This window comes from Pezoporus wallicus, unplaced genomic scaffold (assembly GCF_028554395.1).
Source record: "Pezoporus wallicus isolate ANWC-B61680 ecotype Strahan unplaced genomic scaffold, APGP_CSIRO_Pwel_v1 contig_5485, whole genome shotgun sequence".
Classification (NCBI taxonomy): Eukaryota; Metazoa; Chordata; class Aves; order Psittaciformes; family Psittacidae; genus Pezoporus; species Pezoporus wallicus.
In genome coordinates, this window is record NW_026641550.1 from 948,138 (window position 1) to 973,799 (window position 25,662).

Consider the following 25,662-nt stretch of genomic DNA (forward strand, 5'->3'; position numbering starts at 1 on the left):
GTTGAGTGTGACTCACCACTTACTTGCTGTATCACTTTGGAGTTAGCCAAATCATAGCAAAATGATTTTGCTGTAAGAGTGACAGGACAGGGGGTAACAGCTTTAAGATGACAGAGGGGAAACTGAGATGAGATCTGAGGAAGTTCCTTCCTGTGAGGGTGATGAGGCCCTGGCACAGGTTGCCCAGAGGAGCTGTGGCTGCCCCATCCCTGGCAGTGTTCAAGACCAGGCTGGATGGGGCTTGGAGCAACCTGGTCTGGTGGAAGGTGTTCCTGCCTGTGGCAGGGGGTTGGAGCTGGATAAGCTTTAGGGCCCCTTCCAACCCAAACCACTCTGTGATTCTATGATTGTATGAAATAAACCTATGTAATTTTCCCTAGCTGTTTCAAGTTGCAGCCAATAGCATACGCTACCCAGAATAAATCCATCCCACTAACTTCTCTATAGAAGAAAGTGAATTACTTAAGTAACCACCGCAGAATTAACTGGGGCTTGTTTCTTACTTACTTTCCGGTGTTCCTGTCGCAGCTCGACTGAAGTGCAGCGGGAGGAGCTGGCAGCTCACAGTTCCGGATCCCAACGGGGCACATCCGCCCTGCCCCCGCAGCCCCGGTAGGTCTTCGGTCTGGGTAGGGGATCAGCGGCTGCTTCTATGGGGGCAGCTGGGGTCAAAGTGCTTCTGTCTGTAACAAGACGAGACGACCTGCCTTCTCCTCTCATGCTGTCGGCACTGAGTTGTCTAGAAAGAGGGCTCACAAACCGAGGGTTTAATAGCGTTTGCAGAGCTCCGCAGTTCTAGGGCCAAGTAATTTGGTACAAATTGATGCTACTGTCCTAGGACTGTTCCCCAAGCCGTAGCTCAAGTTTGTGTGGATTTTTTATAGTGACAAATATGCGTTTCACATATTATTCTGCAATCTAACCTTTTAAAGGAATGCATGGTGTAGATTAGAATTGTAGACTCACAGAAAGGTTTGGGTTGGAAAGGACGTTAAGTTATTCTACCCCCTGCCATGGGCAGGGACACCTCACAATACACCAGGTTGCTCCAAGCCCCGTCCAACCTGGCCTTGAACACTGCCAGGGATGGGGCAGCCACAGCTCCTCGGGGCAACCTGTGCCAGCGCCTCAGCACCCTCACAGTAAAGAATAACAGCACCAGAATAACATACAAGCCCTCCAGAAAGCAAGATCGGCCTGGGATGCGCAATCTTAACAGGCAGCTCAGTTCTGTAACCTAACGCTGAAATGCCCAGGTTTCGCTGCCGATGACTTCAACTGAAACATTTACCCAGTGTGTTCAAGCACTCCCTATTTAGTGGTCCCAGCCGTCCCACCACCCCTCCGAGCCCTCCATCACACTTGGCGTGGTGCGGTCCAAGCGGCCCCCCCCGCCCCTTCGGCGCGCTCTGCCCCGCCCACTGACGGAAACCCCGGCCCGAAAGCGCCTTTCCCAGCGTGCCCGGCGGCGGGAAAGCCATGCGGTTATTTCCGCTTCCTCTCACGCTGTGGCTCCGTCCTCCCGTTTCACCGAGAGAAGGAAGCCCGAGGGGTGCGGCGCGTACGGCGTGCGGCTGAGTGGGGCGGGGGCGCGGGCAGGGATGGGGGTGAGGGGACCCGGCCCTGGCGCCGATGGCCGCCGGCGCATCTCAGGGGCCCAGTGGGATGGCAGCACTGCTGTGCCGCTGAATGGAGGGTTAGGCCTGTGGGAGTGTGGCGGGGGTACCGTGCGAAGGCAGGCCGGTCTGTCAGCTCCCGGGCGGTCGCTGTTGTCCCGCAGGCTCGCCAGCCGCCCTGCAGGATGTCGTACATGTTGCCGCACTTGCACAATGGCTGGCAGGTGGACCAGGCCATCCTCTCGGAAGAGGACCGAGTCGTGGTCATCCGCTTTGGGCATGACTGGGACCCGACCTGCATGAAGATGGATGAAGTCTTGTACAGTATTGCTGAGAAGGTAAACTGGGGCTGTAATGTCAGGCGATTGTTTTCTGCGCTGTTTCAAAGGGTTTATACAAAGCCTGAGGCAGGTTATAACTCGGTTTCTGGAAAGGTATTCCAGCTTTAGGAGGCACCGAGAAAGCTGCTTGATTGATTTGTGAGCGACTCCTAAAGTCATTGACTACCCTGGTGTTTGTAGTATTTAATGTGGGGAAATGAGTGTTGCAAATTCTGAAATTAAAATTGCCCGTTAATAATCCATCATTTAATGAACGTCAGCATTCAGGCAGAAACAAGTGTTTGATAGCAGAACTGCTGTGGTTCTAGATAATGCAGCACTTTCACTTTACAATGAGAATGCATAGTAGCTTCTGATTTCCATTTAAACAACTTGAAAAGTTACTTTCATTTTGACTCTTAAAAATTGTGACATCCTAAAATGCACAGGAAGATGTTGATTAATCTGTCAGTGATAGTATTCATGGAGACAGATGGCATTCCATTGAGTTGTATGGGCTGAATTAAATTTTAGGAGCCAAGCTCTGAAGCTGTTCTCAGACGGAAACCAAAAGCCTGCTGAAAGCTGATCACTCACATAGGGAAGATAGATCTTGAAGGAAAACTTGAACTATTAACATGCAGAATTAGCTATAGTTTGCCTTTTCATGTATTTGGTAAAGGTTTTGCATAGTAATAGATGTAGGAAATTCATAGCTGTTCTTTAACTAGATCACATAGAAAATGATGGGAAAAAGCCAGTAACTTGGGTAGGAAAAGGAGTTGACTATCTTCATGTAAAATTGTGCACATACTGCATAACTTGATATCGAGTTCTTTTTGTGGTGTACCCCTTTCTGGTTTAGTGCTGTTTTTAAGTAAATGAACATCTGTCTCGAAGCCCCCTACAATGAAAGATCTAAACCTATAGCTAACTGTTAAGATAGATTACAGTAAGGAGTTGTGACATGATTTGGTTTAGTTGTTTTGTGTTTAACGTGTTGGGAGTGTCTTATGCTCAGGTACTGTAAGTATCTTTTGGCAAGATACAGCAGACATATTGGCAGTTAGGGGTGACTGGGGGAAGAAAGAACAATATAACTTCTTATCTAAAAATCTCCCTCTGCAGAAATGGCAAATTAAAGGGGGAGATCCTTCCTCATCTTCTTGCTTACAAGCCATGTTTGGATCTCTGCTGTTTTAAAGAGTGAGTAAAAGTTCCAATTGTACAGGTGTTTATGCTAGAGAATATTACAGAACGTTAACATGCTGTAACTGCATGCTACATTTGAAGAAAATGTAGCCATATTTTACATTTGTTACCATGGTGCAATATTCTTTCAATCTGCAGTGTATTTTTGGGTAGCAGTAATATTTATCTGTACTTTACAGTAGAAAAATGGTAATTTTTCAGTCTGAATCCTCTTTGGAGAAAGGAAACTAGAACAATCTATGAAAATACAAAGAGGTTTATTTTCACTGAAATGTGCTCCACTTAGAGTTGAATGTTCTGTTCCACCTCCTGTGTTAAATGAAAAAGAAGCTAGGTTTCACTCAGTGTCAAAACAAATGACAATTGTAAGATGTTAGATTTTTGCTTTGTCAGGGTTGCAACCAAAAAGCTAGGAATTAAGTTTCAGAAAATTCCTCTGAACACCTTTTTTAAAAACATACCCTTTTTTTTTTTTTTTAAAGGAAGGCTCACAATTATAAAACCTCATCCCCTGAAACACAGGGCTTTGGCTGCGAAATTACTTTAATACCACTTTTTTTAGGAAATATTTTAAACCCATGATTTATCTAGGACTGAATACTGTAAATCGGATAACCTCTTGTGAAACCAGCTTACTTTAACAGATAGGTCAGTATGGGTTTAGGGAGGATTGTTCAAATGTTCTGCTTTTATTTAACTATAATCAGAAGTGTGAATAGCTGTGGCTTTTGCTCAGACATTAGTTGTGTCTCTGCCTTTCTGCTAAGGTTACATGAATGAAAAGTGAGAGAAGAAAAGAAGGGGGGGGCGGGGAGGAGGAAGCTATAAAAAAAAGCATATTGGTATGAGAATTACTGGTGCTTATAATTAAAGTTGATCCATTTGCTTATGTCTGTAGTTTTCAAAATTATTAGCTGTAAGCATTTTTCTCAGCAGTATAATGTCTTTCTCTTTTCCCCAGGAAATTTGTCACCTAAACTTACAGCAAAATTAGCAAGAAAAAAAATCAAATAAATATGTACAGTACAGACTCTCAAGTTTGTACTGTGTTTGCAGCCTCTTTCAGTTCAGTAATGCAAGTCTGCTAGACGCCTTCAACTTGAATGTTTTGTTGCAAAGGCTAATCTCAGTTCCTGTACCTTCCCCCCCCCCCCCGATTTGCTTGTCCATAAAGACATATAAACATAAAAAACATTGTCTGAAAACTGGTTAGCAAGACGAGAAAATAGACTCTTGTCTCAGATTTGCATAGGTATTTGCTGTATACACTTTGGACCATAAGGTAATGTTATGCTTGTGAGATTTGCTTCTAATAGGAGCCAAATCTTAACAACAACAGCAAAGTATTACTTACCCCTAACAGAAATTTAAGGAAACTTCATGATTGTTACCATTCTTCCTAGTCATTGATCAGATATTGCTGTAGTAATCTCATGTTATAGGAATGCATGAGTTCTTTTTTGAATGGCATTCCTAATGAAGAAAGTCAGGAGGGAAAACTTTGGAGGAAAAGTGAGATTTTAGTTAATCTGTCGTATGATTTTTTTTTCTACATCTGTTTCCTATTTACCAGCTAAGTGTGTGGTCTTGTATCAAGATCAGACTGAAGAATCTGTATCTGATGTTAAGAATCCTATAGATACACTGTATTTTACAAGGTTAAGTACTTTCAGAATGAGTTTGTGTTATAATGTATTCGACTTCTAAAATGCCACAAGATTTGTTGCATATTTTCTGGGCAGTAAATTTTTGGTTTATTTTAACAATGTTAATATAGTCCCAGTTGCTACAACTGCAACTGCTTTTATTTAGAGCGGTTTGCTTGCTCCAAGTTGTATTTAATTCTTGTTCTGAGGCCTCCATAGTATATCCATAGTTATAACTCAGAAAGAGAACCTCTTAGCAGCCACTGCCTTGAAACGATAGCAAGCTTTTTCTGTGTAAGAATGTAGTTTTTTGAACTGACAACTCTGTCTGGGAAGTAGATTCACGTCCCAAAGGATGGGGAGAAGTTAAGCTTTGGTTTGACTTTACAGACTTATTAGTTCACATATAGATCCAACATACATACAAGCCTGAATCCATAAATACTTAAAATTGCTTTTGCTTAAAATGAAGCCTAAAGTAAAGCCTTGTGAATCAGAGCTGTCTGCGTATGAAGCCATCTGGGATATTGCTCTATACTGCTGTGAAGCTGGCTCAGTACTTCTGTATCTTGGCTCTAATGTGTCTGAGACAGTAAGTGTGTCTTCAGGCTGTAGAACTAGTCAGTACTATGCAAAGACACATTTGAGTAGTTCTGCAGGGCTTGTCTTCTGCTGAAATAAAGTACCTCTTGGTGACAAGTCTACCCTGTCTGGCGTGGTGATGTCTAGACAAGTAGATATTAGGTTCACTGCAGCACTTCTGCGTCACCTTTCCGTATTTAGCCTCTTATCCATGTTTTTATCTAGTTTATTCTTAGGCCTTAATCCCAGCCTCCTGCGGCTGCATATATTGAAGTGTTGCACGGCCAGACCCATATCACAAGCAACCTTGGCAGCCAGTGTCCAAACTCAACAAAGCACATCCTTGTGGTTAAGCTTGTCAGATAGGAAATTAAGCCAGCAAGGGGGAAAGAACAGAGCCAATTGTAAAAGTTCCAAATTTAAATTTGAGAGTCTGTATCAAGCTTTGAGGTCTGCTTTAGATTTCATACAAGCTTTTTGAGTAGGCAACTGTCATCAGTTTCTCTCCTATAAAAGGAGGTAGGAGAGAAAGAAGATTCAGTTAATGTCTGAGATACTTGGTGGTAACTTGTGTATGTGCTGTGCAAAGGTGATTTGAGGGATCCAGTCCTTTTGAGTAACTCATGTAGTATCTTAGACTTGAATAGTCTAGTTCTCTTTTTTAAGTTCTTGGGCTGTTACTGTTCATTGCCAATGACAAGCATTTCTGATTCTGAAACAGCTCAACTAAATTAAATGTATAATAATGTAAAATTAACTTTTAAAGTTTTGTTGTTCCAGTGCTATGTGGAAGTAATCTTTCAGTTTAGCAGTGCTTTTGTAGTGGCCTTCCGGTGCAACATATAATCACCTTGGACTAATCTTTCAGTGAACAGAGCAGGTCCTAAGAATGTTGTATTAATGCTTAGTTTAACTTAAAATTATTTTCTGATCTCCAAATTAAATAATTGTTCAAAGATTGTGTAGTTTGCCAGAATTGCCGAATGTGTTGTAGAAATTTCCCTACATGGCAGAGCTGGGCTACTGTTGCTGAAAATGCCAGCCGCATGGAGTTAAAAAGTGATAGGAGGAAATGAAAATGGCTCTTCAGGTTTTGGCTTTAAAAAAATCCCCCAGAACAACAGCAAACAACCCATGCACAGTTGTCTTTTGCCTCCTAAGGCTAACCAGGGAGTAACTTCAGTCGCTTCTCAGCTAAATTGTTAACTCTGAGCATTCCATTACATTTCTTAGAAATCTTTCATATAAAACTTTAATGGGCATAAATGATCACTTCAGAGGGTGTTGATATTATGACTAAATCAGATTTTCAAGGCTTTTCCTCTTGCCTGTGTTGAAACATGGCTTAAATGGGATGTTTTCATTGGATTGACAGAGTCTAGGGTTTAACTGGCTCCATAAAAGCACAGAAAAAGCATAAAAGAACTATTTTAATGCTGTTCCACATCAGAAGAAATTTTCTTTTCCTTGCTAGTAATACTTACTGAAGTGTGATGATTTTTTATAATGTACCAACTCTCTTGAAGCAGAAGTCCATAAAAAGTTATTTACTGATGCTTCTGGGTGGTTTGTTTGTTTGGGTTTTTTTGTAACTAAACATCTCCATACTTTCGCAATTAAAGTGCCTGATAGGATGTTTATGTATAGGGTACACCATATATAATATTTTTCTGGTGCAGCCTAATCCTGTTTTGTGGACTAAAATAAGACATCTTTGCATAAGCAGAAGTTAAACTCAACAAAGCATTTCCGGACATTTGATAGCATAATTAACAAGTAGGAAGTACTGTGACGAACAGTAAGTTTGTCGTAAATCTTAGACAACGTGTTAATTTCAGGATGGTAATTTTGTGTATTGAGGTGGAAAGGACTGAAATTGCATTTGGACAGGGTAAACAATGTTGTGCGTTGATGGTATAATGCATGAGCATTTGGTAATACACCTTGCAGTTAAATGCTTGTGCAATTTTAGATGCCTGTACATGTATGAGCTAAGTTTAGAAACTAAAACTTCTCCTACTTCCACTTCATGTCAAGTATGCTACATTTAGGAAACAAAAATGTGACATGGTTTTGGTTTTCGAATGAAGACTTTAACTATGACATTAAAGGGGAGGGATTCTTCTATGTTTACTCAGTAACTCTGCAAAGTGAAAGCCTGTTTTACCAGAATTGCCCAGAGAATAGCTTCTCATCAAGATCTTTTATTCATTATCAATTACATTTTTAAGCTCTGTTTCTAGCTTTACACCTCAGAAAAGCTATTAGGCTTTATTATTAAATTTATCAGTTTTATTTTCACTCTAAGAGACTTGTTAAACAAATCAGATGGTTTAGAGGGAAAAAGTGCTCGAAGGCGGGCACTCTAGGGCATTTTAGATCATTAAGTTTGTGAAGTCTATAAGCAGCTGAGGACAGAGGCAACATGTGCCAGCTTGGCTTGCACAAAGCAGTTATTCTACTTGTTTAGAGCTGTGCATATCACTGCAAGGTCTCAGTTATATATAAAAGGGCATTTGTTTCTCTGGATACTGATTTAGCATAGTATCTTTTCAGTTAATGCTGGATGTGAAATGAACATCTTGGCTGTATTTAAGAATATTTTTTTATGTTAATTGGTGGCTGTGGTTCAAAGTAATGGCAAGACTTGTTTACTGTGATTTTATAACTTAATATTTTGGGAAAATAAGGTGCAATAATGAAAGTTTGTCTTTTAATTGGTAGTACAAATAATCAAAAGCTTGGTTATATAATACTTCAATATTTCCTGTCTTCTGTTTAGGTAAAAAACTTTGCTGTTATTTATCTTGTGGATATCACTGAAGTACCAGATTTCAACAAGATGTACGAGTTGTACGATCCCTGTACCGTCATGTTTTTCTTCAGGTACTTGATGGTTCTAGCAGTTAAATTTTTGGTGTGTCAAATTCAGTTTTGCAGTAAATAATTTTTAAATGCATATTAGTATACTGATGTTTATATTTTCATTGCTCTACAAAGATAGTAATCCAATTAAATAGGAAAATGGCTTGTTTTTCAGTTAGCTTAGTAACAGTGTTTTAATGGTAGAGTACAAATTACTGATAGTGAAAGCTGGTTTTGTTATCCATTGTTTTGAGCTCCCTGTGTAGAATACTGCAGTAATGTGGCAGTCAAGCTTGTTAAACTTGCTTTAAAGATACACCCAAAGCATTAAGTTGATTTTGGAGCTAAAGTATCTACATTGATGAGCCATAATGTGCACCTGACAAGTGTAAAACTCTCTTTGATGTTATACAGTAGTGAGTAATAAATACAGGCAATGAGGAATATGCAAAAGCATAATTGCACTGGGTAGCAATCTTGGGGGCATGTTTGCAGTCATTATTCTAGCTTCAGAAATAGTCAGTTTGAGTGACAGGAGTGGTTGCTCTTTCTTTGAGATGATTTTGCAAGCTCATTTATATTATAAGGGCTTCATTTGAATTCTACAAAATGTTCTTGGGGATGATAGGAAGTTTCTGTCCGAATTATAATACAATATTAACTTGCTTTTTTTTTTTTTTTCCTTCCTCTAAAGGAACAAACACATCATGATTGATTTAGGTACAGGTAATAACAACAAGATCAACTGGGCAATGGAAGATAAGCAAGAGATGATTGACATTATAGAAACTGTTTATAGAGGAGCCCGCAAAGGTCGAGGTTTGGTGGTATCGCCAAAAGATTATTCTACTAAATACAGATACTGATTTTTCTTTAGGGTTGCCTTTTTTTAAACCCTACATCCAGTTAAGTTTATTCTTGTGTATGTGTGTACATATATATATATATTAAAAAAAAAGCAAACCTAACAACTCCTTCAACTTTTAGTATATTTTGAATTATTTAAAAGGTTTGAATTTCATTTGGAAAAGAAGAAGATGCAAAGCCTGGAACTGTCTGACTGCAGTAGTACTTGCTGTAGATTAATTTTGGGTTGTTGGTGGTTTTTTTTGAATTTTTAAAGACTATACTCTGTGGTGTCCTTCTGGCATTATGTAAGACAAACAAAAAGCTTGTTTGCAGAAAATCATTTCAACTGGTTTTGTTTTCTTTTGTACATAAATAGATAGTAAAACTATACTACAACTTTTTATAAAATAAAGTGAATTCCACTTATTCACCTTAATTTTCTTTAGATAATTAAATTTGAGAAAGAAAACAAATTCAATTGGATGCAAAGTCGTAATGTTGAAGATAAAAGCCCATCACTTCTGTTGGAATGTTCTTGCATAGTATCTTGGTCTTCTGTATCCACTAAAAATAGACTAAACCACTAAGATGCATTTATTAATATTTAGCTCAGAGGAAAAAAAAACTCAAAGAAAACATCTTCCATGACTTTGTGTGCACGCATGCGCCCCAATCAACTAAATTGATTTGTGGTGATGGATATGATTCTTCATGATAATTATGCATATGGTAGTAATTTTGAAGTACTTAGTAGATTCTGCAGTGCCAAAGGGTAATCACAGTTCTGGAGCTGGCTGCATAGTCAACAGGTGAAGTAAGGATGAGATGTGCTTTCTCTCATTTGACCTCTGGTTTGACTGATGGTGTACTAAAATGCATATATACTCATGAGACTTGGATTTGATTACACTGTGGCATGTATTTTAAAATGTCCATTTTTGACCACTTTAGTTTTTGTCGTAATGGAGCCAGTGTTGCTTTTCTAACTGATACATGCATATTTGTGGGATGAAGAAAAAAACAAGCCAGAGTATGCAGAAAAGAGATAGAAACTGGACCAAAAGCACAGGTCACAAGACAAACTCAAATATGCTTTTTTTTTTTTTTTTTTTTTACTGTAAAGTTCATTTTTTAGAGGATTTAGACTAAGCTGAGGCAGTAAAGTACAGGTTCCCAGTTTCTGTTTAAGTTAATCTGATTTATAGTTGCTATTAATTATGAAATCATTTATGTTGGAAGGGGCCATCCACCTCCCAGTCAAAGTAAATCACACATGATCAGATTGCCTGGGACTATGTCCAGTGTTGAATATCTGTAAGGATGGAGATTCCTCAGTCTTTCTGAAAAGCCTGTTCTGCTGCTGGAGCACCTTCGTACTTGGAAAAAAGTATCCCATGCATCTAGCTGGAATTTTCTGCATTCCAGCTTGTGTCTGTAACTCTCTTACATAAAACACCTCCAACGAGAGCCTTAACTGTTCTCTGTGCTCTACCATAGGGTAGTTGTTGCCAGCAGGAAGCTACAGTCTTTTTGTAAGGCTGAACTACTGGCATTTTCTCAAACCCTTGTATGCTTTGTACTTCACCATATCTTGGTGGCTGTCTGTTTAAATTCCCCCATAACAATATATTTCTTGAACTGGGGAGCCCCCAAACTTAACACAGTATTCTGGGTATGGTCTCACAGGAGTTGAACAGAGGGGAATGTCCTGCTGGCTCTACTTTTGCTGATGCTGACCAGCATGTGGCTGCAGCCCAAGGCATTCTGCTGATTCGTGTTCAGCTTGTCTGCCAGACTCCTTTCCTGACAGCCAGCCTCTTACAACTGTTCTGCAGCATAAGTTTACCATGTCCTGGAGGTGAGGCTTGGTACTTGCCTTTGAACTTCATGAGGTTCCTGTTGGCCCATTCCTTCAGCCTGTCCTCAAGAATTTAATCCTTCCCCTCCTCCTCCCCAGTTTGACATTGCTAGCCAGTCTACACTGATTAAAGCACCAATGAAAATGAGTTCTCTATATTAATGAAGACTCTTTAATAGTAACACCTGCTGAAGGTTTAAAAAACATCCTTTATTTGTTGAGGTAATATATTTTTATTTTCTTCAATTTCTATTCTAATTTCTTCAAATTTTTGTTCTACTTTTTTTCAGTTTCTACATTTGTTGTAAGAGGTTCCCATTAAGTTTCAAACAAAAGCTTTCCTGCAAAAAGTGCCAATGTTTTGGTGTGCAAGAACCTTAAAGATAGTGTAGATTTCCTATTTTCTTTGATTCTGCCATGTCTTGTTCAGGACACATTTGGTAACTAGAATTCCTTATCTATGTCAAAGCCTTTAAAATAGGCATTTCATCAAAATGTCCAATGTTAAATAAATTAAATTGGCATAATATACATACCTGGATGATGTTATCTGCACAGGTGTGCACAGCTTTGAGTGAGCTTGTGAAAACAGCTGTACAACTAATCTGTGGAAATACTGCCGTATCTTCTAGTGCAGAACAGGCTATATGCCTTTGAAGTTTTGCAAAGACACCATTGTAGTAACATCAAATAAGGTACATTTTGTAGTGTAAAACATTTAAAGAAACGTCAAAATGGCACATGCAATGAGAAAAGTTTTGTCATAGAAGCATCTTGTTATTCTGAGAACACTTAAAAAGGCAACAAAAAATAAGGAAATTTTAATATTATAGAAATAAATGAAATACATTTTCATACATTGGAGAAGTTAGTGACTGGACAAGTTCACTATATAGGATATAGTTTTCTATCCAAAATAGTGGTTTTGCTTTCTCTGAAACTAGCTGTTCTCTATGACAGGAAATACAGCATCCCATTTAGATGAATAAACCAAGCTTTCTACAGGACAGTAGGTTTGGTGGGGTTTTTTTTAAGAGATAACTATCATGACATGATGCAAGCATGTTTTCATTAACATTTTTCATGTCTAGCAACACCCATTGTGAACTCCCCAATCCAGTGCAGTGCTGTTCTCCCTTTGTCTTTCTTGATCGCATCCCATTTCATTGCTGCAAAGAAACAGTAAGTAGGTTAGTGATTTAATCATGAATGTGATTCAGCATAAAAATAGGAAGATCTCTGTACAGTTAAATACATCTTCATGGATTGGCTTTCTGTATTTCTAAAAATTATTTCGTAACACACACAAAAAAGCATCAGAACAAACAGATGCTTAAATTACTTCAGTAAATTTACATTCTTGTCTTTGGCTGGGTAAGCAGTCTCTAAATGACAAAGAGTAACTGATGTGTCAAGTTTGAATCAGGAAAGCATGCCGCAACAGGAAGGTGACCTTACTGGCACCCACAGAACATGGAAGCAATACTGTCTTGTAAATACTAAGCACACCAGGGCATTATAAGGGAGTGAGTGGGGGTGGTATTTGCAGCAGACAGTGATATAAAATCCAGCACGCAATCCTGAACTTGTATTACGGACTATCTGGCAATACCACTGAATTTATCCTTGCTTCTTCCACCCCCCGTCTTACTGCTGCAAGAACAAACTACTGCTGTGTTTGGGGTGAATGTATTTAAGTGGTGGTCTCTGAGCAATGCTGGAAAGCTGAAGTGGGTTTAAAAGCAGAGGTACATAAATTTATACCAGTGAGAATCCTCAGTCAGCTAGGTTAGCTTACTTGAGGGCTAGGAATGGCGGGCAGGAGCGCTTTAAGCCACACACATTTTATTCCAGATGTACAGCCTCAGTTTTATATTTGGGATTAGTATGCACTACCCCATGTATATGGCACTCAGCTGGAAGAGATGCAGCAAGCTAGTTTTGCTTTTGAAAACTTGGTAGCATTCTTTGCTCTTGGCAAAAAGAAATCCAAAATACTTATAATTTTGGGTTTTGTGGGGTTTTTTGTTTTTGTTTTTTTTTTTAATTGCAGTATCCTTTAAAATCCAAGTAAATACAAAGTACGATTAATAAAGAGTATTTTCATGCTAGGAGCTGCCCATAGTTCAGAACTAAGTGGAAATATCTAAAACACAGTAAAAAATAAGTTTCATTACTCTTACTTTTTCATCGGTGTTTTCTATCCCAGCCTCTGTCATCAGGTCAGCAACGTGCTTCTCAAGGTCATCAATGCGCTCACCCATTTCTTCCAGTAAAATGTTAAAGATAACTTTTTATAAATCTAGAGTAAGGTGGGGTTTTTTTTTTCTTCTGTGAGAAAAACAAGCAGCTTTCTTCCACATACTTCAGCCTCTTACATTTAATGCAAGATGAAGCATGGACAAGGTTGTATGCCCACTTCCTCTTACAACAGATAAGAGATATGCATTTATGTTCCTCTTCTTTTCAAATGCCTTCCTGTATCCCCATGAGCAAGCTGGAGTATTTTCTGTGTAAGAGATTGCTTTCTTTATGAAGAACTGTTTTAGGTGATTCCATGCAGCCAGCCTACACAGAGTATGAGTGCTGCTTGTATTCTGATTACATAAAACATTATGCTCATATTCATAAATCATGGAATGGTTTGGATTGGAAAGGACCTTAAAGACAATCCAGTTCCAATCCACCTTCCACTAGATATTCTGATCATATAAAACATAATTATTTTCTTGCACTAAAGCAGCCACTTCCTGAGAGGTCGAGTTTCAGGAAAAATGGAAAATGTAATAAATTCTCCATTTCAGAAAGCAGAGGTGGTTTCTGCAAGTACATCTAATGAGCAAGCTCAGAGCACCTTCAGGTATGATTTTCTCCTTTTCAGGGCTCATCTTCCTGTGCTCAGGAGGTCTTTAGGGTTTACTAAGAGTAAAGGGGTAAAAACGGGCTTTGGGGGCAATTCGTCTGTCTTTACATCACAGCGCTTAGCAACATCAATTATTACGTTTTAATTTGATGGCTAGGGGGAAAAAAAAATCGCCCAGACATTAAAAGGCAAAGCTCCTCTTCACATCAGCGCGCAGGCAGAGTACCGGGCCCGGTTCAGCGGGGCAGCCGCAGCCGTAGGAGCGTGAAACCCGTCCCGTGGGGCTAAGTAACCCGGCCCGAAAGAGGATATTTCTCAGCGTTATCTTTTCAGTCAGAGCCTGGAAATTCTCCTGCAGCTGATTCAGCAGGTTTTCCGCCTGCGGGTGAAAACCAGAGAAACACAGAATGCAGGGGCCCCGGGGTGCCTGCCGCTAGATGCGTGTCCTCCCGCCCCTCTCCGCCGGCTTCCTGCCCTTCTCCGCTCGCCTGTCTGGGAGGACTCGCAGGCGAGGCGGCCCCGGTGCCGGGCAGACGCCCACGCAGGCGGAACCCCGCAGCAAACGGGGCCCCAAACCCGGCCCCCGCTCCGCGCCGCCGGGCTCACCAGCTGCGAGAGGTCTCCGGCGCCCGGCGGGTCGGCGGCCGCCATCGGCTCCGGCTCCGAGCTGCGATCCACCGTCCGCCTCCCTGGCTGCGGCGGGGCGGGCAGGTGAGTGCCCCGCCTGGAGCCGCCGGCAGGAAAGGCAGCGAGGGAAGAGGATGAACGATTAAGCCCTGTTCCTTTATTCCCAAAGAAATCGTAGTTCTACAGGGTAATAACTAAATAAGGATGTTGGGGTTTGATCTTCAGAGATCTTACGATTTCATGGGGCTGAAGTGAAGAAAAATGCTTGTCTACCAGCAAAGTTTAAGTTTGGTGTTTTGGTTTTGTTTTAAGGTTTGTTTCCTTTTTAACATGTAATTAGTTTTGCAGCACAGAGTGGTAAAAACACCGTGCGTGTTGGAAGTTCCTTGCACCAGGATGTCTGAAGAGACAAGACCGAAGGTTATCAGCATAAATTGGGCGGTGCCTCTTGCAGTCGTGCTTGCATGTAGGTCATCCCTCGCAGCTTCACAGCATAAAAGGCTCCTGGCGCATCTACTGCAGAGGTGTTTTGTTGTGTACACAGGTGTGCCAAGTGCCGCAATTGTTGCCTAATGTAAAATGGAGATGTTTTTAATGTACTGGGCTATATGGTTAGGGGAGTATTACTGTTGGGCAATAGCTTTCCTTAGCCTATTACTTTATAGATACACCAAACATGTAACAATGCTTTCATCCGCAAAGTTTCTGAGTTAGAAATGACCTCAAATACTGAAAGATTATCTCCTATAAGCCTACCACTTAGAATCCTTCTTAAAAAACTTAATTATCTTCTTTCTTGACCTTCCCCACCTCATTTGGGAAGGCATGTTAATCTCTATGGTGATATTTGGCATCAAAGCCAACTTCTGCATTGCTGCCTGGCTTCTCCTTTCTGCATCCTTATGTTCCCAGTCTTGCAGATTTTCCTCTTTATCTTTCTTACTGTAGAAAGAAAACTCAAGCAAGTTTTGTACAGCTTGAGTGCTCCAGCAGTGTTACTGCTCTAGAAAGCTTCTAGATAAAATAATTTGAACAATAATAGGCATAAGGATATGTTTTGCATTAGTATGTAGCCACATAGCTTCAATGACGTAGCTTATTTTGTTCTGTGGCATAAATAAGAAGTAACAGTTGTTGCTTCTTATCTGTTTATTCATTGCTAATCTCATTTCCCTTAGGGCTAGATAGTAAAATTGTACTATTTTTCTATTTTTACTGCTGGTAACCTGTCTGCTTGTGTCCAGATATCTCGAACAAAGTCATAGAGTCCTATTTGCAGTGAAGACCTTGCAGGGGTGAAGAAACAGCTGCAAATGTGGAGGAGCAAGCATTACATAGCCAACGAGTTTGCAAGAATTGCACTAAAACTTTGTAGCACCACATTTTATCAGTGCCTAGGTTAGGGTTCAACTGAAAACAAACATTACTTGGTAAAGGTTTTTTGTAAATAGCTCCCCTTGTTTGTGAGGCAGGTCAGGGGGGTCGGAGCAAAATAACATGGTATCCAGCCAGCCCAGCAATGGAATAAAGATAATTAAAAGAGTGAAGGAGACTGAAGTCAATATTTCACCATGCATTTCCCCCTCCAGAGCTCTGGTTCTTTTACTCTGTGGACTCCACAGCTGATTTGAATGGTCCTCCGAGTTCAAATCTTGAGCAGAATTGGGCAAATGGTCTGCAGTTGGATTTATGGAATAAAAATGAAGTGTCTGTAAACCAAAAAAACTGTAATGGAAAAGTTCCAAAGTTCAGAAAATGTAAGAATAGAAAAGAGCAAAAAGACTTTGCTTAACACTTAATTCATTTAAAATAGAACCAGTGCTCTCTGCTGCCGTCTTATTTCCCCCTCCTCAGAGGGCTCTGTTTTTCAGTGTTGAGCTGTTACCTGCATTTCCAGGGTCTGAAATCTGGGAAGGTGCACCATATTTTAAAAGCATTAATCCATGTTAGGCATGCATCCACGCACTAAGGAAAGCCAACAAAGAAAGCTTTTGTTGTTGTTTCAAAAGCAGAGGTTTACCTGAGAACCAGTAAACAACCAGTCTTACTGGTGCTCATGAAAGTATTTACTGCAAAAAGTAAGGAATACTTCATTTACTAAAAAGGTACCAAGGAGTTCATGTTGGCAATTAATACCAAAACAGGTCTTGGGGAACAAAAGCAAAGATTTGACAATATAAATTAATTTTCCATGGCAAAACATGGCCGATGCTAGTTTCTTCCAGTAAAAAGCCTAGACTTTAGAAACGTTCAATTTACATATGTCCTCTTGTTATGAAGCACATGAAGTAAAAATAAGAAGTAGGGTGACCTAGAGGCTGGGGAGCCATCTGTTTCCATCCTGTTTCACAATCATGGGACTGTGCTGTAAAATCTTTACATTGTGCTTTTATGCTGAAATGATACCCAAAGCGTGTTTCTCTTGCTCTTTCCTAGGGAAATTCCAGTCCCTCCAATGCTGGAAGGAGGACAGGAAGTAAAAGTATGTTTAAATATTTATAGTCCTAAGCTCCAAGTTCAATGACACTACTATTCAATGCCATGCTGTAAAAGCCTGCGGTGTGGAGTGGTAAAAGAATTGGTTTGCAGAAATGCATTGCTCTTACTGTTTGGATGTTACATAAAGTCTCTTCCCTCTTCTCTTTGCTGACAAGTAAGATTTTATAAAGCAGGGGACAGGAATCCTTTTGTCATGTACTCCAAGCTCTGGCCTGCTTTAGAATGGATGTGAGGACACAGAGAGGACATCGGCGGGGGGGGGAAGAAACACCCTAATATTACATGTGTGGCAGGAAAGGAAACAGGAAATACAGTCATGGAAGGAGACAAGAAGGCAAGTATTCCTGGGCCATGTCAATTGTAGAAGGTTTCTCTAAAGAAAAAAAGGGCTAAGTACAAGCTTGTTCTTGCACCACAGGCATGGTATTTCTGCTACCAGATTGTAGGGTTGGGTCTTTGAGTCATGCTGTGCTTGGTCTTTCCCTCTCTCTTAAGAAGCTTCTCCTGTGTCACTTTGCAGTCATTGTTCAGAGGGACACAATGTGCAGAAAAAGCCTCTGGCTTTGCCAAGTCATCAGCTTTTATATGCTGGAATCCCAAATGGTGCTGATGGCTCTTGCAAGCAAACTATGAACATTTACCTGTTTCTCTTGACTCAGCATAGTGTAGTTCACTGAAAGCTTGTTCCACTGGAATACTCACTGGTGAAGACATCGTTTTTCTTTCATCTGGTAACATCAGTAGAAGTAACAAGTTGCTGTTACTTAAGAGGTTAGAAAGATGTGGTGAAAGGAATGCAAATGCTTCAGGCATGGGGAAAGGGCGTTCGGGTCAATGGTGCCTGAACACCCTAGTGCTTCTTTGAAAGACAAGTCATTTGAGGTGAATATTAAAAGCTTGGGTGTTTGTGCATGGTTCAGATTTCAGGCTCTGTATCTTTGAAGAGAAAAGGGTAATTCCAGCGGTCAGGAAACCTGATCCCTGATCAAGGTGCTCTGCGTTCAGTGAATGAGCTGCTTTCTGGGACTGTTGCTCACCAATTCTCATATTATGAAACTTGTTCTGTCAGCCTCTTTCTGCAAGTTTCTCCATAAATAAAACTGACAGGGTTAAGGATATTCCTTATCAGAAGTTCCTTGGGTGTACCACGGATATCATGTTATCACTAAGTACCTGTAACAGAAAACAGGGTATAGTTTTCCCTTTAGTGTTCTGCATTGAGGATAAAATGTAGGAGGAGCAGAACGGCTTTGACTACAAAGGGTGGTGTGATGGCTTCCTTTTGCTCTCTGAAGAGTTGTGTGTAAATTGTGGCTGTGTGAAATCACCTCTCTACCTGCTGTTGATGGAATTATTATATGGCAATCCAGAAATCTGTTTCCCAGGCATGGCTGGTAAGAGGTGCTACTTCCCATGCTGCTTTCTGCCCCAGCCTTGCTCCTTACAGCCTTTGGGCAATGGAGTTGGAGGAGTTCCCCTCCTAAAGGGCTACAGGAGGGAGCTGGAGGTGTGTGTCACCAGTGGAAAAGGGAACAGGGTCTGTTTCTCCATCCTTGTAGCTCACTGGTGGCATGCCTGACACTGGATCTAGAGGCTGCATTCAAATCACCCTGCAGTCTTACTCTTTATGCTCAGTGCCATATGTGCACAGTGGAGCTTTCTTGAAGAAATCACAGCGTGTAAGAGGCAAGGCTCTGCCTGCCTCTCCTGTGAGGGCAAGACAGGGCAGCACAAGGACAGTGATCCAACCCCATGTGTTTAGGTCCTACAGCTTTGTGTTGCTCTCTTCCAGGTGCCTCATGGTCCAGAGCAGAATGTGTTTTGTACAGAGAGATTAAATGTGGCTTGTGGCAGGGCGTGTGATGGAGAGAGTGATTTTCTACAAAATTTGGTGAAAGAGCCTGTGCTAGAAGCTGGGCAAAGGAGTTCTTCCTTTGAAGATGCATGTTTTGCTTTTCAGAAGCTGTAAAGAACCGTGGCGAAAGTTTTCTGTGAGCAAACTGCACTATGTTCATGCTTCAGAGATAATTTATCCCAGAGAAGACAAGCAGAGTGTTTCAGGTACATTTTAAATTCACTTTGAATTACCAACTTACCACTTACTGTGGTTGCAGGAAACATGGGTGGATTTGGGCAAATACGGGAAACAACTCTTGGGAACGTCACGTGTAGGATAAACAATATATACCCTTAATAGCAAGGTCTGAATCAGTGAGCAATGACACTAATACAAACCCCAAGGATGTGGAAATCTGATTCTTCAGCTATTTTTGTTGGGAGAAAAATCTTGTGCTTTTTTGTCTGAAACAGAGATCCTTTGCAAATACGCTTTTAAGACTGAAACCTTTGCTGACAGTGGTCTGCCTGATTCAGTTGCTTTCTTCTGCGAGACATTTGTGGCAGAGGGTGGGTGCTGAGAGTATGACAGGTATTCTATGCAGCTTGGCTGCTGTAGGAGGCCCTCCCACCCCTACTCTGTTTAGTACTAAATGTGGTGTTTGCCAGCAGGAGTCTTGTGGGTGCATATTCCAAGTGTGCCTGGCAAAAGGCATTTGAAATGACAAGGACATAGAGGGACTGGAGAGTGCCAAGGGATGCTGCCAGCAATAAGCTGGCACAAGTGTCACCTGGGCAGAAGAGCAGTGGAGATTTGGGCCTCCACAGGCAGAGGAAGGGCTTCAGTGACAAGGGCTAGTGGGACTCCAGATCAGAAGGGGATGTGTTTAAAGCACTTTTGGTGCTTGCTCAAGTGGCTCAGAGGACATGTGAGTATGTTCAGCTCTTCTCTGGGATCAATGTTCCATTAGTCAAAAAGGACCTGTAACTGCAGCTCCTTGGGGTTTCAGAAAAATCAGACTGCAATGTTTGTGTCTGTCTCATCTAGATTACTATCTTGGACTCGAGTGTTACTCATGCAATAAAGTTGGGCTTTGTTTCCCCTTCCCTCCCCTTTGGCTCCTGGTAAGGGCAGCGTAAATTTGTTTTTGTTCCGTTCTGATGCGTAGAAGTTGTTCTTAAGGGTACCACAGATGCTGAGCTTAACAGAAGCAAACCAGTGTGTAAATGTCACCTGACACACTTTGGCCTTATCCTGGAACAGAGAAAGAAAGACTAGTTTGGGTGCTGTAAGGCTGCTGACCTCAGATCACATGGTAGTATTCTGAATCATGCTGAAGCTATAGTTTCTTTGTCATTTTTGTTTTCTCTGCTTCCAAGCCACCCCACAGCTTCATCAAGAGGGAGACAAAATGAATCAGGAAGGCTAGGGATAGTTCTGGTGAGACTTAAGACGTTGCACTTGCACCCTCACTTGTGCTTCAGAGATAAAGCCAGTTTAAAGATTTCCCAAATTACATTTCCCCTCCCTGTGCTGGGTCTGGCCGTGATGGAGTTAACTCTCTCCATAGCAGCCTGTATGGTGCTGTGTTTGATTTGTGACATGATAGTGCACCAGTGTTTGAGGTATCGCTGAACAGTGTTTACACAGCATCAAGGCCAGCTCTGTTTCTCAAAACAGAGAAGCAAATAGGCTAAGAATGGGCAAGGGGGTGAGAGGGGAAACAGCCAGGATAACTGACCCCAACTAACCAAAGGGACATGCCAGACCATGCTACATCACACTTAGCAATAAAAATGGGCTGCAGGGTAGTGTAGTTTCTTCCAAAATAGCTGTTGCTTGGAGATTGGCTCTGCATTGGTCTGCTGGTAGGAGGTGGTGAGTGATTGCCTTTGCCTCACTCATTTGTGTTGTGTTTCTTCCCTTATTAACCTGACTTTATCTCAACCCAAGAGTTTGGGTTTTTTCCCTGTTTCACCCTCCTGATTCTCTCCCTCAATACTGCTGGGGGGGATGTGAGTGAGTGACTAGGTGAGGGCTTCAGTGTTGTTTGGGGTCAGCCTAAGACAGTCCCTCTTTTTCATCTTACTTCCCAGTATCAGCAGCTTCTTGCTGAATGCAGTGATCCTGTAATTAGTGAATATGCTGACCCAGGGAGGAGTGAAGTGTGGGAGAGAGGAAGATACCTGGACATAGCCTTGGGCAACATGGTCTATGGTGAGGCATCCCTGCCCATGGCAGGGGAGTTGGAACTAGATGATCTTAAGGTTGTTTCCAACCCTAACCGTTCTATGATTCTATGGTGCAGGTATACTTAACAGCCTTTTTAATAAAATAAAATAAAAAGAATGTAGATGGTGAGTAAACCTTATGCCACAATGATGGGCATCATGCATTGGTTCAGCACTGGATAGAACCTGAATGAATTTTCCCATGGCACACTGTGCAGATCCCATCTCTGGAGATGTTTCTCATTTCTGGTCCTTCAAACTAATATATATTTTCTTATGAGAAAACAGCTCCTTAAGGTTGTTGACAGGAGAACTTTTGCCTGCAATGTTAGACATGGGCAGGGATGTGCAGATGGCTGGTGCTGAGCATCAGCTGCCTGCAGGCTCCTCTGCTGGAACCAGCTTGCTGAGGTGACCCTGCGGCAATGCAATATGGCATATGAAGAGCATATGGGAGATAAACAGTTGTAGTCAGCTGGACCTGTTTGACAGAAGAACAGGGTGTCGGTTAAGCAGTTCCAGTTCAACTTCTTGTCTTGTGTGATAATGTCGTTATTTATTTCTCCACTCACCTGAACCTTGTTTGTTTTTCAAAGCTGTAATGAAGAATGGTTCATGTATCTCTGCCAGCTCTCAGGTTTTGTGCTTCACTGTCATGTTTCATTTGGGACTTTTTCTTCATTTGTCTTTGGAGATGGTAGCAGCCTAGGTACAGAAAGCAGTCTAAGCAGCTCAGCCTGCATGATCCTGGTTCCCAGTCCCTGGTGCAGAGCTAAGAGATAAGCTTGGAGACTGGGCACGTTTGTCAGAGGTCCCCCTTGGAAGTGGAGAGGGAGTTCCATTGCATGCTCCATACTCACTGCTCTGTTTATAAAGACCAGTGCTGAAGATAAACTGGTGAAGATTGTAGAATCAACTATGTGCGATAGAACAATATGGTGTATCAAAGACGGACTCCAGTTCTGGTGAAATTTGAAGACCTTTATTTCTTGTCCCATCCCTTTTATAGTCTACTAAGTGCTAAGCAGTAACTTTCCACTCTTTTACTCCCTTATCATCCCGATTTAGCAAAACTACTAAGGGTTACAAATATTCACATTGTTTGGTCTGTCTTTGAGATGCACATCCTGCTTTATCTTGCAAACTGCCTGCTTTGTTTTGCTAACCGATCTTTACCCTTCATTGTTCTCTTTACAGTTCCCAAGGCTTAGGCCCGATCAGGGCATTAATACCTGGTGTTTTCTTCACCAAGGCTTAAGCGGGACCAAGGCGATAACACCTGGATCCATTTTCTATCCCGTCACCCACAGAACAATACCTCCTGAGCTTGATTTTGTCCATTAGTTGCAAAGACAGGGGCTCACCAGTGTAGTAGGGTTGCTTTAGAAAATCAAAAGTGGAGAGAAGAGGATGATGATTTAGTGATAATACATCTTGGTAGGAATAGCCAATTTCAAGGTACTTAAGACCCATTTACTTTTTCCATGAGCAGCATGGTGAAGACTTCTTTTTGATTTTACTAGGTTTGTAGTTGTACAGTGAGATATAATGTGATATTTGAAGGGAATTTGGCTACTTAGGAATTCACATGATCCTTATGACAACATTTATGATACAATGCGTTCAAGGAGTGACTTAAAGGTTATCTGAAATGTCTTTAGCCTACATCTTGCAGGGAATTCTTCCTATGCTTGCTTCAGTGCAACAGCATTTCTGGTATATAGAATATAAAATAATTTTAATACTCATCTTTCAAAATCAATTGACAGGACAACAGACTGGTTAGAAGACATTCAGCAATCTCCTATTTTTGCTACAAGTGAAGTACCAACAGCCCTCCTCCTGCTGCAAAGAGGCAGCTAAGGCTTCAGTGTTAAAACTTGGGTGGTTGATTCCTGTGTCCTGTTTAACCTAGTGTTCTTCTACTAGGAATATGGCTCTGCAATTGTGCTCTGCTTCTTCTAATTCAGTGGACTTAACTGCAAAACAAAACCTTATATATATATTTATATAAATATATACATTAAATATTTATATACATAAAATGCATTTGTAAACATGCCATATCCGCTCACCCCTTTCAGCTTGCTTAAACTGTATACAAAGATGACATAGGAACATTTCTTAACTGGTATTATCTTACCAGATTTCTTAATAAATCAAAGTTCTTGGAGGTTTAAGGACTATGCTGTCACCAAAATGTTAACTGCTAGGACCTAGTTTGGAACTATGTGGCTAGAGCTGCTCACATACTCCATTTCAGTTCTCTTACAGCAGCTGTCATGAAAAGATCAATATTAGTCTTCAAAGACCTGGTGTGAAACGTACCATCTGCTTCTGTTTTCTGAACAGGTAGTTAAATTATACCAAATTGTCGCAAATGAAGTCATGCACTTCACTCATAAGAGAGAAGCATCAATGTACTTTATTGATATAAACCAGTGAGTTAACAAAGTTAAATGGTGAGTGTGGTTTCACAAGATTCAGTGGCAAGGTACACTTGATTATTTACTGAATAGAGGACAGGGTCACACAAAACTGTCAGGGAGGCTCTTGCATTGGGTCATGAAGGTCAGAAAAGACTTCTTTGCTTTCTAAACTCCTCAGAGAGGAGTCTAAGTGCACCTACTTCCAGACTTACTCTCAGGTTTATATCTGAAGGGTATATATGTGCAATCAACCCTTTGTATCACTTAGCTATGATTTCAAAGTTTAGCATGCTGTTAATCACTTACCAAGAATCTGTTGAGCCAAGGAACCTCTCAACCTTGAGGAGTAACCTTGAGATGTGTCCCTACTCCAGGGGAGATCCTGGCGTGGAGCCCACTGCTGTGCAGGAGAGCTCCACAGGCCCTTGTCTGTCCACTATTTATAAAGTATGATGTTTGACTTACAGCCATATCTGCATACCAGCAAGACCTCTGGTCACCATTCCAGGCAGTCCTTGGCTACCATGTTGCTGTCCGTCCCCAAGTCCAGAGTAAGCTGGATGCAGCCATCACAAGCTGCACTGGTGGTTATGGCTTGTGAGGAGGCACACCATGACACAAATGGAGATTTTTGTTTTTTTTGTAAAGGGGAATTTTGCCAGTCCATGTGGAAAAATAAATGCACCTGTTCATTTTCTCACTCGGAACCAAAGGATTACTGTCTGGCAGTGAAGCAGTACTGCTTCTATGGTAGGTCTGATTTTGCACCGAGGAAGTGGTCCTTCTGAGCTCCCTCTCAGTTACTAAGTACATTGAAAATTAGTTTGATGTCAAGCTTCACAAGGCGAAGCATTCTTATCTGGCTGCACTCAGACCTGCAGAAGTTTTCCTGCATGAGTCAAGACTCTGTTCAGCCACCTGTTACAGCTTAAACTTTAGATAAATTTTCTCCAGGGGACCCTCCTACTAGAGTTTTGCTGGGTCTGTTACAGTTGGATATTCTGTGTGCTTGGTTATATATTCTGCTGAAATCAGTGAACACTTTAGGATGTCATCGATGCCAAAGAAATTGGCCCCGGGCTGCTTAGAGTATTCTGAGACCCAAAAGGTCCCTCCCTAATGCTGACACAAGCTTTTGTGCAGTTGCTCAGCTGGAGGAGTTCAAGCCAACCTGTCATTCCTCCCCCACCAAGTGTCTGGTATCACTAGTCAGTTTATCTTACATCAATGGACATTTTTCACTGACTAAAGCTGAACTACTACATTCACACAGTAACATGCTGCACTGCTGTAGTTCAGCATCTTTACCCTTACAATTTCAAGTCAGAGTGAACAACCCAATGAAAGGCAGTTGTCTGTTTCCAGCTGAGTACTTTAGAATCTTAATATTGTATGAAAATTGTTATCACATAGACTTAGAAGTATCCTGGAATTATTCTGGAAGCTAACCTGGAGAACTGGTGTCAGCCTGGGCAGTTTCTTCTATGTAGGTAGCCATTACTTTAAAATCTCTATTTTCTCAAGATGATTTCTCAATGTTTTCTCAAAACATTTAGATTTACAGGAACGGAAGTTGGCTTCCTAATCGGCGGTACACTTATTTTCAGCCTGAGGCTTGTTTAGACCTATGTGTTTAAAGAAAAATAATGTGGCAAGAGCTCTCAAGAAGTTTTGGATAAGAAGTTGACATAACTATGTGATTATAACAATGCACAAGTGATATCTGGAATATGAGCCATTAAATAATAAAATGTTTTAAATGATGCAGTTTATACATACTTTGATTGTTATACTCTCTCTAAATGAGCCAGATGCTCTGAAATCAAGAACTTCAGGCTCCTCAGCCAAAAATCAGAATTAAAGACTTCCACTGTGTATTTTTAACAAACCTTCAGGTCTGTGAAACAAAGTGGAGCTACTGCTTCCCTGTAGGAAAGATGAATCCTAATGTTATCAATGGCCACCTCATTGGTGTAGGAGGGTGTTTTGGATATTTGTGTGATAGTACCCCAAAATTGGTCTTTGAAAAATACACTCTGCAGTAATGTGCAGGTTCTTCTGCTGCATGTACACAATAAAAACTTGCCAGGTGGCAGAAATGATTGCGGCTGAGTGAGATGCTGCTATGCAGAAGTAAAAGGCTTTGGAAGCCCTGAAACAAATACTGATTTCTGTTTTTAATTCAGCTCCTTTCCATTCAAGACTCAAAACAAATGTTTACAGTTGCT

The 25,662-nt window shown here is 41.1% G+C and overlaps 3 protein-coding genes across 5 annotated transcripts in view; 2 read left to right on the forward strand and 1 right to left on the reverse strand.

The window, feature by feature from the left end:
• The first annotated feature begins 1,439 nt into the window (after window positions 1–1,439).
• TXNL4A (thioredoxin like 4A) lies at window positions 1,440–9,113 on the forward strand. Of its 2 annotated transcripts, none has more exons than XM_057424246.1 (4): window positions 1,440–1,552; window positions 1,781–1,954; window positions 8,159–8,262; window positions 8,936–9,113. In XM_057424246.1, exons 2-4 carry the CDS (start codon window positions 1,802–1,804, stop codon window positions 9,105–9,107), a joined length of 429 nt encoding a protein of 142 aa, XP_057280229.1. In that variant the 5' UTR covers window positions 1,440–1,552; window positions 1,781–1,801; the 3' UTR covers window positions 9,108–9,113. The 2 variants fall into 2 exon arrangements, with proteins under 2 accessions (XP_057280229.1, XP_057280230.1); XM_057424247.1 differs by lacking the exon at window positions 1,440–1,552 and adding an exon at window positions 3,065–3,142 and having other exon boundaries at window positions 1,818–1,954.
• Window positions 9,114–11,740: 2,627 nt separating this feature from the next.
• On the reverse strand, window positions 11,741–14,543 carry HSBP1L1 (heat shock factor binding protein 1 like 1). 2 transcript variants are annotated; one of them, XM_057424249.1, is made up of 4 exons: window positions 14,418–14,543; window positions 14,124–14,190; window positions 13,132–13,220; window positions 11,741–12,117 (listed from the first exon to the last, which is right to left on the reverse strand). In XM_057424249.1, the coding sequence occupies exons 1-4, from the start codon at window positions 14,460–14,462 to the stop codon at window positions 12,112–12,114; spliced, it is 207 nt and encodes a 68-aa protein (XP_057280232.1). In that variant the 5' UTR covers window positions 14,463–14,543; the 3' UTR covers window positions 11,741–12,111. The 2 variants fall into 2 exon arrangements, with proteins under 2 accessions (XP_057280232.1, XP_057280231.1); XM_057424248.1 differs by lacking the exons at window positions 11,741–12,117; window positions 13,132–13,220 and having other exon boundaries at window positions 13,978–14,190.
• The window catches only part of SLC66A2 (solute carrier family 66 member 2), a 74,595-nt gene continuing 63,359 nt past the window's right edge, over window positions 14,427–25,662 (forward strand). Inside the window, exon 1 of the mRNA XM_057424243.1 lies at window positions 14,427–14,522. The gene's annotated coding sequence lies outside the window, so the exon portion shown is untranslated. The remainder of the gene's footprint in view (window positions 14,523–25,662) is intronic.

Coding starts and splice junctions, on each gene's coding strand:
- TXNL4A (XM_057424246.1), top strand. CDS start 1,802: ATGTCGTACATGTTGCCGCACTTGCACAATGGCTGGCAGGTGGACCAG. Junction 1,955..8,158: donor TGTACAGTATTGCTGAGAAG/GTAAACTGGGGC, acceptor TCTTCTGTTTAG/GTAAAAAACTTTGCTGTTAT. Junction 8,263..8,935: donor ACCGTCATGTTTTTCTTCAG/GTACTTGATGGT, acceptor CTTCCTCTAAAG/GAACAAACACATCATGATTG.
- HSBP1L1 (XM_057424248.1), bottom strand. CDS start 14,462: ATGGCGGCCGCCGACCCGCCGGGCGCCGGAGACCTCTCGCAGCTG. Junction 14,191..14,417: donor CCGGAGACCTCTCGCAGCTG/GTGAGCCCGGCG, acceptor TTTCACCCGCAG/GCGGAAAACCTGCTGAATCA.